This window comes from Girardinichthys multiradiatus, chromosome 3 (assembly GCF_021462225.1).
Source record: "Girardinichthys multiradiatus isolate DD_20200921_A chromosome 3, DD_fGirMul_XY1, whole genome shotgun sequence".
NCBI lineage: Eukaryota > Metazoa > Chordata > Actinopteri > Cyprinodontiformes > Goodeidae > Girardinichthys > Girardinichthys multiradiatus.
In genome coordinates, this window is record NC_061796.1 from 44,617,156 (window position 1) to 44,633,041 (window position 15,886).

Here is a 15,886-nt window from a genome sequence, read left to right on the forward strand (position 1 = left end):
GTAAATATGAAAATTTTCTAGGAATTCTCACCAAAAACAACAGATAATAAAACCTCAAGGTTGTATGCTGTAAAGCGAAATTATTGTCTTATTGTGAGATTTGATGATTTATTTTCATCTAATGTGTTAAATTTCATATGAAGGAAATTTTTTCAACCCATTGAAAAATAAATGTTCCTCTAAATAAAAAATATCAACTACCAGAGCTTTTTGGGGAATAATGTTGGCTTTACTATAATCTGACATTTTGTCCCTTCCTTCTTCCATTTTATATTGGTGTATTTAAACCATTTTGTTTATTTTTCTTCACAGATAAGTATCTTCCCAGAGTTTGGAGATAAATATTCATGTAAATATTCACCGCTGCTACGGAAACAACTAGAGTGCCTTCTCTGGAAAGAGATGATTTTTAATGGTCTGTTTTGCTGCCAGCTGTACTGGAGCATTGTGTGCCAGTAGATCGAAATGAGAAGGATGACAACCTCTAAATCCTTTAACTTGACCTTAAATCAACAGCTATATGGTTGAAACTTGGACACAGTTGGATGTTGCAACAGGACAATGAAATATTTGGAATGGAGAAAGCAGGCTAATATTACGCTTCTAGTCCTATCAAACAAGGTCCGTGTCAGGAAACCAACCAGCTTGGATGAGACCTTCTATTTCTAATAAGAAGAGTTATTAAATAAGCCCCAGAATTAAGCCAGAAGCTTCAGGGTGAAAGCAAAGGAGTTTTCTCTGCAACTCACAAGGAGACATTTAACCAAATATCAGTTACACTCATACATATGTATATAGTTGTGACTGCATGTATAATTTTGACCCTATGTGGATTGAAGAAAATGAGCAATAAATTAATAAATAAACTCCAGCACATAATTCTTAAAAAAGGCTGTATGATGCCATCACTCCACCCTGGAAAAACAGCAGTACAAAAACATTATAAATAACCCAGCATTCATGATGAAAATGAATAAATGCAAGCTTTTGACTGGAACTGTAAAACACGTTCAGGTTATTTGATTTTTTAGTACTTTTGCTTGCAGAAAGTTGAAGGTGAAATCAACACATCTTACAGGTACCCTGCTGTTTCTACCAAGTCCCTGTAAGGTGGGTGACACATTAATAATGACTAACTGGTGCTTCTTCATCTGAACTCTTTGTGCTTCTTATTTTCTTCCAAGTTCTATCTTTTCTATATGTAAATACCAATCAGCCTAAACCTGATCCTTTCCATGAAACAAATTACTATCTGCTGGATTCACAGATGATGGGATGTGACTCATGAGTAACTATGGTAATTCTGTCCCCGGTGGTTCCTTTGTTCTCAGCCATCTCCTGTCGTCCCTCCTTGTAGGTATCTCATTAGACGAAAAGGTGGCAGGGAGAGCAATCAAACTCTCCTTTCAATGCGTCCGCGTGAAGCCGTGCCTCATCAAACAAAATGAGCTCACCCTCGCTGCGTTTTACTGGGAATTTTCAACATCAGTGGTTATGAAGTATTAAAAGCACTGTTCCTGACAAGTCAGATCTCTTTTTCTATCTCTCTCCTCACTGCTCTCCTCCCTTTTTAGTCTCTTTTTCTCATTGTTTCCTCCTTCAAACTGCCTGTATAATACAGCCCAATTTTGCTTCCCTTTTTTCTACTGCACCTTTGTACTCTGTGTTTTGAAACTGTCAGTTGCTATGAACCTTTTTACTTTCGAGTTTTTTTCCTTTTCTTTTTGCTGTTCCTGCTTTGTGTCCCATAAGAAGAGAAACTTTGCAAAGAAATCTGTTTAATGTTAGTTTCTTTCATGATAAAACTGCTTCACATCTTCCATCCTCTAACGTCTTTCATCCAACACATCCAACAGGCTGCATGCTTGACAGAGCTAGCTTCTTGATCTTCTCGTACCTGTTGTCTTCAGGTGACACAAAACTGAACCTATTGCCTCTAAAGTCCTTTATATCTCTCTGTAAACATATTTAATTCCTACCTAAATCAGTTGTTTACTCTCTTACGTATTTATTTATTTCTGTCTTTGAGTCGTTATTTTGTGTCTAAAGCTTTCTATCCTCCTCTGTTTCTCTTTTATACATTTCTTTACATTAGTGCCTAATTTCCTTGCTTCTCTTTTAGCCCACCTCAACACCAACCAGCAATACAAAGTCAAAAAAGATCCATACAGAAAACATTTAGAAAACTGCAGGCCTCAAAATTTCTGTAAATAAATCTAAAAAAGCCCATTTTTAAATCTTGTTTTACTTATAAGTGTATAATTTGGTAACGTTTAATCCACAACTTCCTGTTTTCCTAGAAACTAATATGAAATGACGAAGAGGTGCATTTTTTCTAATCAACTCATAAAAATGAGAGATGAGAGAACATATCATCCAAGTAAGACAGATGTGCCTTTAGTCTTCATTGGTCAGGAAATGGCTAAAGAAAATAGCTATTTGTTTAAACTTACGTCTTTCTGTATTCAGACCGATTGAAGTTAAAAAGGACGAGGACCCAAGTTTATTTTACTACAACGCACAGAGAGAAGAATGGCAAGGGGATGTGAAGAAAAATGACCAAAGCAAATTTGTCCGCCATCCATTAAAAAGGGACGTCTTTTTAGGCTTTTGAGAATATATGTGGTGCACATTTTCACTCAATATGTTCTGTGATTCTGCCCGCTTATAATATGGATGTGCTGTTTAATGCTGGTTCATCTGCTTGCCAGGATGAGACTTTTGTTTGTGAAAGAGACAGATCCTCAGTTTAAGCTTAACTTGTATGCTTTTGTATTACTGATACTTTGCTTTTTTTAACCTCTGGACATCTTTAACACCTGTTTGAAAATCGTCTTGTTCTACTAGGCTTTATACTTGTTTTTATCTTGTTTTTAAACTATGTAATACTTAAATGGGATTTATATTGTGACTTTGTGTCTGTGAAAGGCATCTTATAAAGTTTACTTACTTAGAACAATTCTACTGATTCAAGTTATAGTTTTAATGCTTAATATGTCTTGAAGCATTTAAAACATTTGAACCAGTTGTAAAAATTTATTCACCTCTTGACTTTTCTGTACCTACTTAAAAAACACTATGATATGTACAAGTAAACCTTTACATAATTACTCATTCTGCATCTTTAATTCTTTTCAGTGTGTTACTAAATGCGATCAAATTACCTGGTAGGTTTGCCATCGAAGCGGTACACCTTCTCACTCCAGTCATCGAGGTCAGGGGATTGAATTTGTCCAAGAACTGTTGTCGGGAGGATACCTGTCAGATGGCAGAAAGTAAAACAGAATAAAATAGTTTGAAAATGCATTACCTGGAGAAAATATTCAAACACAATGGATCCCTGAGGCACAGCCCAAATATTAGGAGTAAAGGCTGTGAAAGCTTCACTAGAAGATACAGGCACAGGTGCACCTTTTTGACACACATGGTCATGGTTTAATAACATTTCAGGAAGAAGGGCTCTCATTAGACAAACTTGCACTGTGTTTTTCCTGAGCTCCTAAGAAAATGAGCCGAGCGCAGTCCTGTAATCACTTTATCCATGAAATAAGTTGCCTTTTAAACTGACTTCCTGTTTATGTTACTATCAAACCTGGGACTTAAGCTGGAGTTAATTGTTTGCTTCATGACATGTTTCCATGGTAGTGGTTGGATTTGTATTAGCAGGTTAATGTCCTTTCATGTGGAAAAGCCCTAGAGAGAAAATCCAGTTTTCCAGTAAATTACAGCAATCAGACAGATAGGTTGAAATGCTAAATGAGTGATGTGGCTGCAGATGGAGGCTGCGAGTAGTCAACTGTATCATGCCCTGGCAACATGAGCACAAAGGGCACATCAATGGGCACAAGCCTTTGAGGAGCTGGTCTGTGATCAGAACATGCAAACCTGATCACCAACTGGGACAGTCAAAAATGTGTGAAAGAAAAATTTTAATCCAAGATTCCAAAAGGGCTCTTAGTTAGTTGGTGTGTTTAAGAAAATGGTGGTAAAAAATGCATCACCAGTCTGCAGCTGCATCATTGGAAAGTCTAGCTATACTGTGATCCCTTTCTAACATCAGCAAAGATTTTGCTGAATTTATTAATGTGTTATTTATTAATTTAGTGATTCTGCAGATAATATCAAGATTTTTATGCTCTTTTTGAGAATGTTATAATATTGTAAAACATCTGGATTGTTGTAACCATAGCTAAAGCCTAACTACATCTATTAAAGCCATCCATCCATCCATCCATCCATCCATCCATCCATCCATCCATCCATCCATCCATCCATCCATCCATCCATCCATCCATCCATTGTCTTCCCATTGTCCTGGGATCTGCTTCCAAAGGCCAGTAGGGACATATACTCCCTGCAGTATACTCTGGGTTTGCCCCATACATATTTCATCCCTTTGGATGTAATATTTGTGCCATAAAAAATAAATACCTTTTGAAATTTTAATGTCTTACCGAAATATCCCTCCACTTTCTAGTTGGCGACCTTGGGAGCACAACTAAAAGCCAGAGGGCAAATTGTAATCTCCAATTAACATCTTATGCACATTTTTGGACAGTGGGAGGAAAGTGGAGAACCCAGAGGAAAACCATGAATGCATGGGGAGAACATGCAAACTCCACAGTAAAAGGTCCCTGCTCTTAATTGAACCCAGGACACGTAGTACTAACCACCAATGTGAAATACCATCACATTGCAAAACTTCTTCAAAGAAATCTTAAACTTGACTAAAGTGTGAATAATAAACATGAATGCTAAGAAATCTTAAGAATCCTAGTAAAAAAAAGTCAGATACCAGTCAAAAACAAGACATACCTTCATAACTGTAGACAACAATGTGGGTGTGTCCAGGTAAGTGCGGATGGTCATTTCTATCACCGATGATGACTGTCAGTGTGTTGGTTGAACTCACTGGAGGAGATCCACTGTCAATCATGAGAATAGGAAGGCAGTACTCCTTTTGGCGCTCACGATCAAAGCTACGAAGAGCTGTGATGGCTGCACTACCATTGCGAAAGTCTGTCAAATTAAAGTTGGTGGCATCGGAGGTGAGCAGAAGGAGCCGGATGGAAAATGGGCCACCGTTAGCGGAGGTGTCGCGGTCTATGGCATGAAGAAGCATGGACGATTCATTCATTTGCACCGCCTGTGGTGCTGCTGTGTTCTCCCAAACAACAGGCTTATAGGGAGCCTCAAACTCTGGCCCATTGTCATTAATATCAAGCACAGTCACCATAACAATAGCGGTGCCGGTTAGGGGTGGGATACCGGCATCTGTTGCAAGAACCATTAACCTGTGCTGGGAGATTTTCTCTCTGTCTAGAGAATGAGCAACTACCACCCAACCTGACTGATCCACCAGAAACTGACTGTAAGGGTCTGACTCTTTTGAAATACTGTAGGAGAAGCGGCCATTTTGGCCAGAGTCCAGATCTGATGCAGTAACCTGAGTGACAATCGTTCCCACAGAAACGTCTTCAGACATGGCGGCCGACTCATAGAACTGTGGAAAAAAAACAGGAGCATGATCATTGGAGTCTTCTACTTGAACAAGACAGTATGCCAGGCTGAAAAAATCAGCATCTTCTGCCTTCAGGGTCAGATTAAAGGTCCTCTCATGGAGTTTCTCAAAGTCAACCTTCTTCTTAAGTTTTATCACGCCGCGTCGGTTTACTTTGTCTGTCTCTACAAAGAACTTCCTTTCCTCATCTCCACCGACAATGCTGAACGTAACAACAGCATTTTCCCCCTCGTCTCCATCAGTGGCAGAAACCACAAGAACCTCGCTGTTTACCTCCATGTCCTCATTCATCTGGAAGACACATTTATGTAGTTAATTTATGGCTACTAGATTAAATATTAAAAGATAATGAAAGATGTCTTCAGCCAGGTTGACTCACCTGAGTGGTGTAGGCTCTCTGAGTAAAAATAGGTGGATGGTCATTTACATCCGAAACCATAATGGTGGCTGTTCCGGTCCCAGACAAACCACCTCCATCCCGGGCCTCCACCACCACCAGATACTTGTCCTCTGTCTCCCGATCCAGTGAACGCAGAACTGTGTAGATGGTCCCTGTAGTGGCGTTTATGGAGAACAGGTTGAGGTTGATCTCATTGCGAATGTTCTTGATGATGCTGTAGGTAAGCATGGCATTCCTGCCTTCTTTAGGGTCATCAAGGTCCATGGCATGCATCTCCATAATGGAGGTGTCGGCAGGTGAGTTTTCAGGCACTTGGCCAATGAAACATCCGTCTACCTCTAGAGCGGGGCACGGAAAGAAGGGGGAGTTATCATTAATGTCTCTGACTTCTAAGAGCACATCAGCGAATCCTGTAAGCCCCATGCCTCCTTCATCTGTGGCGAGGACGAGGAATCTCCAGGCAGGGCGTTCCTCGCGGTCCAGGCGACGCTGGGCGTAGATTCTTCCGGTATGTTCGTCAATAGTGAACTCGCCACCGGCACCCTGGCCGTGGAGGGAGTAACGGAGTGCAGTCTGGTCTGCTTCCTGATCGGGATCTGTTGCTGACACCTACAAAAAACAACAGGGAAAAGGTGAAAAAATAGGCAGTTTTATTCAAACAAAATTCTCTATCAACTCAGTAATCATACCGTTTATGACAATTCCACTGCCGGGACCTCGAATCCCAGAACAGCATCTCTGTTTTTTATAGTGGAGTCCGCTGATCTTTCATAATAACCGAGAAGCTGCTAGCTACCGTGTTCAGCGATGTTACCGACAGTGAGGAGAACGTTAGAGCTGATTATTACAACGTTGGATTATATCAGCAACAGGAAGAACAGACTTGGAGAAGAAAAAGCTTTTTTTATGAGGCTCTTCCACAGGGTTTCTGTGGATAGTGTATTAAGTATGAGCCAATAAGCTTTAATTTTGGGATGTCATGCTCCTAGATGAAGCCCCTTTAGGAGGTACTACCACCATTAGGTACTTTTTCTGTGAAATAGAAAGTACTGATGGGTCAGTGCTTCTGTGTTTCTTGTCTTTGTGTGTCTGCTTTGTCTTCTAAACCCCCACGTGGTAGTGACAGAAGGCCAATCACACTTTGCCTGGTTCTGGTTGAGGTTTCTTCCTGTTAAAGGGGAGTTTTTCTTTTCTGCAGGTGAAAGTTGTTCTGGCACTAACAGAGAGATTGTGATGTTTAGTCTGTGAGGAAACAGCTGCAAACCAATTGGACGAGAGGCTCACAAAGACGTTTATTGTTACAGGACATATTGAGATCATCAGTTTCATCTGTCACCAAATGTTGAAGAATTTGTCAGCTATGGCAGCTTTTAGTCTAATCTCTGCATGGCTGTTATGGAGCTTATTGCAGTATTTATTTCTGGCAATAACCAATATGCTTTCACAATTTACCAATATTCCTGTAAAATAATGTGCAATGTGTCTTTTGAATAGGCCAAATTGCATGGTTTTCAGAACTACATCAGACTGCTGTTCTAAGTACAGTAATGTCTATACAGTTTGGTTTGTTCAGTTATTGTTTTTCATTTTGGGTTAGACCAAACAGTTATAAGATTTATCACAAACTTGAGAATTTCTCATTTTTTAACTTAATGGAGATGTACATTTTTTGAAATTACATATAAGAGCAGAGGATCTGAAGGCTTACTTACTGAATCACAGTTCTCTCTTGAAACGAGATGTTCATTATTATTTTAACCACGGGTGGTCTCAGCTAGATGTCTAAAAACATACCTCTAATAAGCATCTTGCTCCTTGAGTTATTGTATATTTTTATCACATATGGCTTTTCAAATGGAAGTTTAACTTTTGTTTCTTCTAAAAAAAAAAAAAAACTGCTGCATAGATTAAAACTGTAGCAAAAGGCACATCTTTGTTGTTACATTTATGGTGACAAGCGGACCGAAGGTGCCATGTTGACGTTTTTAATTCCAGTTCAAAAACTAACCTAGTTTCCTTAATAAGAACCTATTTTATCTTGTTCAGTTCTTTGCCCATCATGTATTTCTTATCAAAACAGTCAAATTGCTTTTTCACTATGTAATAATGTCAAGCCCAGCAACTAGGACATGCAGCGGGGAAGTGATTGCAGCAGCTGGCCCTGTGCACTGGGACTTCACAACACAGGAATAAACATTTCGCTGCTACTTTGTCCTGTTTGCTTAATTAACCTGCCTTCCTGCTATCTCTGCGAGCGAGGGGACAAGAGCTGCAGCCATGAGATGAGCCTTCACATCTGTCACCGAGACACACAATGCAATTAAAAGTTAATAGACACAGACAAAGGCAAGAAAAAGTACGCTTTTACCCTTTCTTCTCTTTTGTCACCAGAGGGTTTGTTTACTGAAGCCTTTGAAGTCCCCCTCCCACCTCGCCCATGTCGCCTTGCTGCATTCTCTGACAACGTGATGCAGGTACACAATATTGAAGATGAGTGGTGGCACCACGGAGGAAGCAGCCGCACAGGTGAAGTCAAAAAATATTCATTTCAAATTGGATTTTCTGTTCCATTCACTGTCTACTGAATTGTATTAGTGCTGAGGGATGAGAGTGGAGTGTGATGAGGGAGGACCCGTCCGTCATGCGGCAGAAAGACTATTGAAAGTGTCAGAGAGGAACCAAACGCACATCAAATCAATTCCAGAAGGCGAGGGGAAGCAGGCCCAGGTTGAGGACTCAGTGACACATGCTCTTTTGACAGAGATTATTTCCCTCCCCTCCCCTCCCCACTTCCACCTTTTTAATCTTATTTAGCTTGGCAGCACATGCAAATTATTGTGAATTACGGAGATAGGTGTGACGAAAGGTGTCTGAGATCAACAGGAGAAGGAGGTCAACAAGAATTTATTAAAGGCAACTTGCAGATGATGGTTACTTCCCATTTTGAAGCCTTATATTTCACCTTTTAGCCTCTCTTTGCAGTTTTTGTGTTAAATATTGTCATACATGTACAATGTGTTAGTATAATGACACCAAATCTCTGCTGAGGTGTTGCTCCAGGGCAATTTACCCCTTCAGTTTCAAGCGTAACTAATGCTATTACATATCCTGCAAAAACCTGATACATTTTCACATATTGTTCATATAAACACTAACATTTTAACCATAATGTACAGTTAAATGTAAACCTGAGAAACGGCATACTTTCTCAGGTTTACATTTTAAATAATTTAATATGGAACGAGGGAGCATCTGATCTACATCAGTCCATTCACTCATTTTCTCTATATGTCTATTCTTTAAAAGGCCACTAAGTGGGTTGAGTGAATGCATTGGGAGGTGGAGAGAAAATCAGCGTGTCATGTATTTAATCTTTTTATTTAAAGAAAATGTTCAACCTAATCTTTATCAATCAGGAATGTTACAATTATTATTGGAGTCCCAAAGAAAACTTATTTCCCAGTCCCTGTTGGTGGTGTACTACTGTTTGGGCTTTTGTCAGCTGCATCCCACGTGAGCCTTAAGGTAGAGCCCAGGGATTGCAGCAACTCACAGGTTGCCCAGTCCTCGTTCAACAGCCTCCTGCAGCTGCACTTGAAGCAGAACATCCTTCTGTGCTCACACAGCAAATAAATCACCTATGTGGGTGGTCCATGTAGATTGTTATTGGACAGTCACATTTAAAAAGAGAGTAATTGAAGGGGTCTCAAAATGAAATTTTATTGTTAAAGAAAAATTAGGTTTTGCTGTCACTTACTGAAAGTTCCTGAGTGAACTTTTTTGCACACAGCCAATTGTGTGACTTGCTTACTGAAGAGTTGGCAATGTTGTGATAACCCTAACCCCCTAGCTGTTTTATTGTTTTCTCTTCCAAGTTAACATTGTTGGAGCAGCACCGTCAGGCTGAAAGAAAAACATGCCAGTTGGTTTTTATTTATATAATTTGAATTCTGATATGATTCTGAATTATTCAAACCCAATCAATTGCTGACATGTATTTTGGTAGAAACATATCTGAGGCTCCAGTTCCACTTCTCCAGATATTTTTATTATGACAAACACACATAGAAAGTTTTTAAACCAATTTCTAATTCCTTGCCCAAATAATAGGTAGCATTTCTTTTCATTCATGACTAATTGAATATTATTTATCACAAGTATTATTCTAAAGTCTTCTATGTCATTATTCTTATTAAAGTTTTTTTTTTGGCACCATTTTTAATTTTGTTTAAGTATTCAATTTAAAAGACAATTAATGTTTCATGTTTTTTTTTACTGTTTATTGTCTCTGTGTCAGTTGCACAAGTGCAAGTGCAGCTGGTTTCACCTTTGCACAAACAGGGATGTCAATAAAGTGTTGTCAAAAAGGAAAACAAGGCATCCCAACAGTTGTGGAGCTTCTAGCTCATAAAGAGATTGTGGGCTTGAGCGAACTGGGTTTCTAAATTATTGTTTCTTCTGATCTTCAGTCTGCATGGGAACTATGCAAACAGAATTTTAAAAACATTTCTTCTTTGAAAAGTGTTTTATTTTTTAGCAAAACTAAGATTACATATAAAGGAGAGGTGCAAATGCAGCATAAAACCTTCATTTTTCTCAAATATGCAGAAAAGGCCCTAAAGGAGGATTTGAGTAAAATTCCTCTGTAATGTCCATGAGATAAGCCCAAATCAAATAAACCTACACACCCACTGACCTCTAGAATGAACACAGGAAGCTGAGTGAGCTCCTCCATCACAGAAGAGTGATACTCAATCTGACTGAACACTGGGGCCTCGTCGTTGCGGTTGACCACTTGAACCACCACCAGGGTCTCATTCTCCCACTTCCCATCAGAAGCGACCAGCCGGAGCTCATAGCGCTGCTCCATCTCGTAGTCAAGTGGCTGAGCCACGAAGATGGTGCCCACCTCAGGCTCCACGTCAAAGGTCCCCATGGTGTTTCCTGAAGTGATCTGGTAGCGCAGCTTAGCATTTGCGCCTGGATGAGACAAATAGAGTCCTGGTCAGTTTCAGCTGGTTTCAGTGTGTTTTGGTGTCACATATTTTGGTCACATACAGGTCCTTCTCAAAATATTAGCATATTGTGATAAAGTTAATTATTTTCCATAATGTCATGATGAAAATTTAACATTCATATATTTTAGATTCATTGCACACTAACTGAAATATTTCAGGTCTTTTATTGTCTTAATACGGATGATTTTGGCATACAGCTCATGAAAACCCAAAATTCCTATCTCACAAAATTAGCATATTTCATCCGACCAATAAAATAAAAGTGTTTTTAATACAAAAAACGTCAACCTTCAAATAATCATGTACAGTTATGCACTCAATACTTGGTCGGGAATCCTTTAGCACAAATGACTGCTTCAATGCGGCGTGGCATGGAGGCAATCAGCCTGTGGCACTGCTGAGGTCTTATGGAGGCCCAGGATGCTTCGATAGCGGCCTTTAGCTCATCCAGAGTGTTGGGTTTTGAGTCTCTCAACGTTCTCTTCACAATATCCCACAGATTCTCTATGGGGTTCAGGTCAGAAGAGTTGGCAGGCCAATTGAGCACAGTGATACCATGGTCAGTAAACCATTTACCAATGGTTTTGGCACTGTGAGCAGGTGCCAGGTCGTGCTGAAAAATGAAATCTTCATCTCCATAAAGCTTTTCAGCAGATGGAAGCATGAAGTGCTCCAAAATCTCCTGATAGCTAGCTGCATTGACCCTGCCCTTGATAAAACACAGTGGACCAACACCAGCAGCTGACACGGCACCCCAGACTATCACTGACTGTGGGTACTTGACACTGGACTTCTGGCATTTTGGCATTTCCTTCTCCCCAGTCTTCCTCCAGACTCTGGCACCTTGATTTCCGAATGACATGCAGAATTTGCTTTCATCCGAAAAAAGTACTTTGGACCACTGAGCAACAGTCCAGTGCTGCTTCTCTGTAGCCCAGGTCAGGCGCTTCTGCCCCTGTTTCTGGTTCAAAAGTGGCTTGACCTGGGGAATGCGGCACCTGTAGCCCATTTCCTGCACACGCCTGTGCACGGTGGCTCTGGATGTTTCTACTCCAGACTCAGTCCACTGCTTCCGCAGGTCCCCCAAGGTCTGGAATCGGCCCTTCTCCACAATCTTCCTCAGGGTCCGGTCACCTCTTCTCGTTGGGCAGCGTTTTCTGCCACACTTTTTCCTTCCCACAGACTTCCCACTGAGGTGCCTTGATACAGCACTCTGGGAACAGCCTATTCGTTCAGAAATTTCTTTCTGTGTCTTACCCTCTTGCTTGAGGGTGTCAATAGTGGCCTTCTGGACAGCAGTCAGGTCGGCAGTCTTACCCATGATTGGGGTTTTGAGTGATGAACCAGGCTGGGAGTTTTAAAGGCCTCAGGAATCTTTTGCAGGTGTTTAGAGTTAACTCGTTGATTCAGATGATTAGGTTCATAGCTCGTTTAGAGACCCTTTTAATGATATGCTAATTTTGTGAGATAGGAATTTTGGGTTTTCATGAGCTGTATACCAAAATCATCCGTATTAAGACAATAAAAGACCTGAAATATTTCAGTTAGTGTGCAATGAATCTAAAATATATGAATGTTAAATTTTCATCATGACATTATGGAAAATAATGAACTTTATCACAATATGCTAATATTTTGAGAAGGACCTGTATTTGGTTATTTTTGTATTCAAATCTGTTATTTGATAAACAAGTAGCAATTAGCAATTATATTATATTAGAATATAAATGTATATTTTTACACAAATGTTTAGATTAACACCTTAAGGACAGACATTAGGTAAAACCCTTTTCAATTTTATGAGATAAAGACCTGTCTGTTCAGAATCTAGGACATGATCAGAACAAAAATAAGAATAGAATAGTCTTTATTGTCATTGTACCGGGGGTAAAACGAAATTCAGGGTGCTCGCATTAGGCCACCATACACCACAGTAGAATAAACAAACAAATAACAAGGCATTTAAGAAGGTTTTCTCTTAAAATAGAGATATGATAGATGAAATATAATATACACTGCAGAAGGCATATGTACAATTGAAAATATTTACTATATAATATGCTGAAAACAGTGAATTTGTGCAAGGAGGTACATCTATATAAATATGTACATACACTTTCAAAATTAATACATTACAGTTAAAGGGTGAATACAATTAGAAATGTCAATGTTACAATTTAAAGCAGTTGTAAACATTAATTTAGTTTGGGTTGGTTATGGTCCGAGGGGTGGGGGTGGGTATGGTGCTTTTGTCTGTGAGTGAGTCTGTTTGTAGGGCCTTTGTAGCCTTTAACACATTAAGTTGAGTTGTATGTAGCGCTTCTTTTAAAGCTTTACTTGTACAGAAATTGCTTGCAAGAAGAGTAAATTTGATTGGCAGCGGAAGCACACACACTGATGGCCCATGTGGACAGCAACAACATCTCAGAAGAAAAAAGCACCTCCCTCACATTGGGGCTTATTAGATGCTCTCACCTCCACATCTCGCCTTCGTCAGGCCCTCTCATTGAGATGTGAATCCATACTTTTGTCAATGTTACCTTGGCTGAATATTATTTTCCTGGAGATTTAACATGAAATACAAGCTCAATCTTACCATAACCTAATCTTAAAAAAGGCATTTTTACCCAATAAAGGTCAAATCTACACAGTGGTGGGACTTTAAACCTACCTTTCCCTTTCCTGATGCAGTATTTCTGGATCTCTTTCAGATCTTTTTACAGCTGAAACCAGATATTTACAGACGGACCACACATTCCCTGTTTTAGGTCAGTTAGGCTAACCAGAATTGTTTCTATTTGTTAAATTCCAGAACAATAAGCAAGAGAGATATTTAGAGTTGAGTTTTTTTATTTAAGTTTTTTCAGTTTCAGAAGTTCAAATACATTTCCTTTAGTAAAAATGCCTTTTAAACAGTTAAATTTGGGACAAATGTTTCTCACAATAGTTTGGTAGAATTGGACCAGTCCTATGGACAGAACTGCTCATTCGCTCACTCGCTCGCACACTCACTCTTATACAGCCAAGTTTGACACAAAGTGCTTTAATAGGGTAAAAACAGAAGCATAAATCAGCCATTTAAAATATTCTACTTATTTTTCATGTTCATAGATAAAAATATATATATAACACTGTAAATAAAGTATATTGATAATGACATACCATTTAATTAAATGTTTTGGTAAAACGTTTAACAACTTAAACACAAACATTTTAACATTGTGAACAAAGTTTAAATACATTTATTTGTAGAGCATAATAATAATACATTAGTGGTTGTGGTTTTTTCTCTCATTTTATTGTCATTACTTGTTTTTGCACATTTACCTTGCTTATTCTTTGAACCTTTTTCATAACTGTCTGCAGCCTACCTGTGTGTTACTAAGAGCTGCTGTAACAAGTTAATTTCTTCATTGTAACATCAATAAAGTCAGTCTTATCTTATCGTAATAATACATAATAATGATAATAATATATAAAAAGACCAAACATTAACCGTTAAATATCATCTGACTGAATTATATCTGTGTTTAACTTCCACTCATTGGGGAAAGAATAGAGAACGATGTGCCGGGAGTCAGGCGTTCTCCCCCGGTACAGCGAGCCTCAGCAGCCTGGCCACCTGATAGCTGGTGAGGCAAGCCGGTTGTTAGCACAGCGGGTGCAGACATTTCCGAACACTTCGCAGCACCTCTGCAATTATGTGATATCTAGGTAAATGGAGCAGATATTTCAGGTTTACACAACTACATTCTTGCCTAAAAACATTGTAAAAAGTATTTATGTTCCACAGAAAGCGTAATATATCCAACTTTATTCACAGCTTTTCTCTCTCCTTTGACATTGCTTCTTCCATTTCAACAATCTGCTTTGATCCGCAATGAATCATGGGATAGGGTGGGCCACAAATTTGAACAGCCTTCATTGCATCGCTGCGACGTAATCGGCCCGCAAATGGTGCCTTAGAAGGACACAGTCCTTCCTTTGTCCTTTGCTACTTAAACAACTTCTGTTTCTACTGAAATAACTTCCATTTTTATTGAAATAACTTCCGTTTCTACTGAAATAATTTGAAAACATTTCTGTAGTGTGTGAGAGTATTTCAGTAGTGTGTAAGAGCATTTGAATAGTGTGTGTAAAAGCATGTAGTGTTTCAGTAGTGTGTGTGAGAGTAAATTCAGAATAATGGCCCCTCATATAAAACCACTAGAAACACACGCATTAAAAAAGATCAAGCTAAGTAAACAGAATTAAATAGAGACAGATTAATCGATCTCTTTACGGGGGTTAGGAAGTGTGGAAATGCCATCTTGTAGAGTGGCGTCAGGTTTGTAGCTCTGCCCACGTTTTCTATGACATTGAAACCAGAGGTTAGTAATGGTCGCTCCAAAACTAGGTATGCAAATATGAAAATTTAAGCCAACATCGCTATCTGATATTAAGATTCTGCTATGACCGATAACTGATATTTACCAATTTTTTTATATATTGAATATATACATTTCTACCATTTTGAAACGGTGAAAAACAACCACACAGCTAACACTGATTGTCTGCTACAGTTAAACACCCCACAATCCCTCGATGCATCACTGTCACATGACCAAACAAATACCACATGGCCAACACCAACCCTACATAAAAAAATCAAATAAATCAATACACAAACGACAACAAAACGGATAATGTCAGTATAATATCGGCTCAGCCTTACATATCAGAACAATCACGATATCTTACAAAATGCTGAACATTGGCCGATAAAAGACAAAGGTCCTGAGACTGTGGCTGAGGTGTCACCTTTAAACGGGAAAACAACCCTAAACCTACAAGCAGAGATACAAATGGGATGGTTTAAATAAGTGGTGTAGAAACATGTCACATGGGCCAAAATCGTCAACTCAAAAGTACTTTTAATTTCTAAAACATATAACTGTTTTTAGAAAC

The 15,886-nt window shown here is 39.1% G+C and overlaps 1 protein-coding gene across 1 annotated transcript in view; it reads right to left on the bottom strand.

Moving 5' to 3' along the window:
• The window catches only part of si:dkey-22o22.2 (neural-cadherin), a 185,274-nt gene that overhangs the window by 26,646 nt on the left and 142,742 nt on the right, over positions 1-15,886 (bottom strand). The window contains exons 17-20 of the mRNA XM_047361368.1: positions 10,618-10,901; positions 5,901-6,530; positions 4,816-5,812; positions 3,165-3,258 (exon numbers count right to left, since the gene is read on the bottom strand). Of these exons, the coding sequence (XP_047217324.1) occupies positions 3,165-3,258; positions 4,816-5,812; positions 5,901-6,530; positions 10,618-10,901 (2,005 nt within the window). The remainder of the gene's footprint in view (positions 1-3,164; positions 3,259-4,815; positions 5,813-5,900; positions 6,531-10,617; positions 10,902-15,886) is intronic.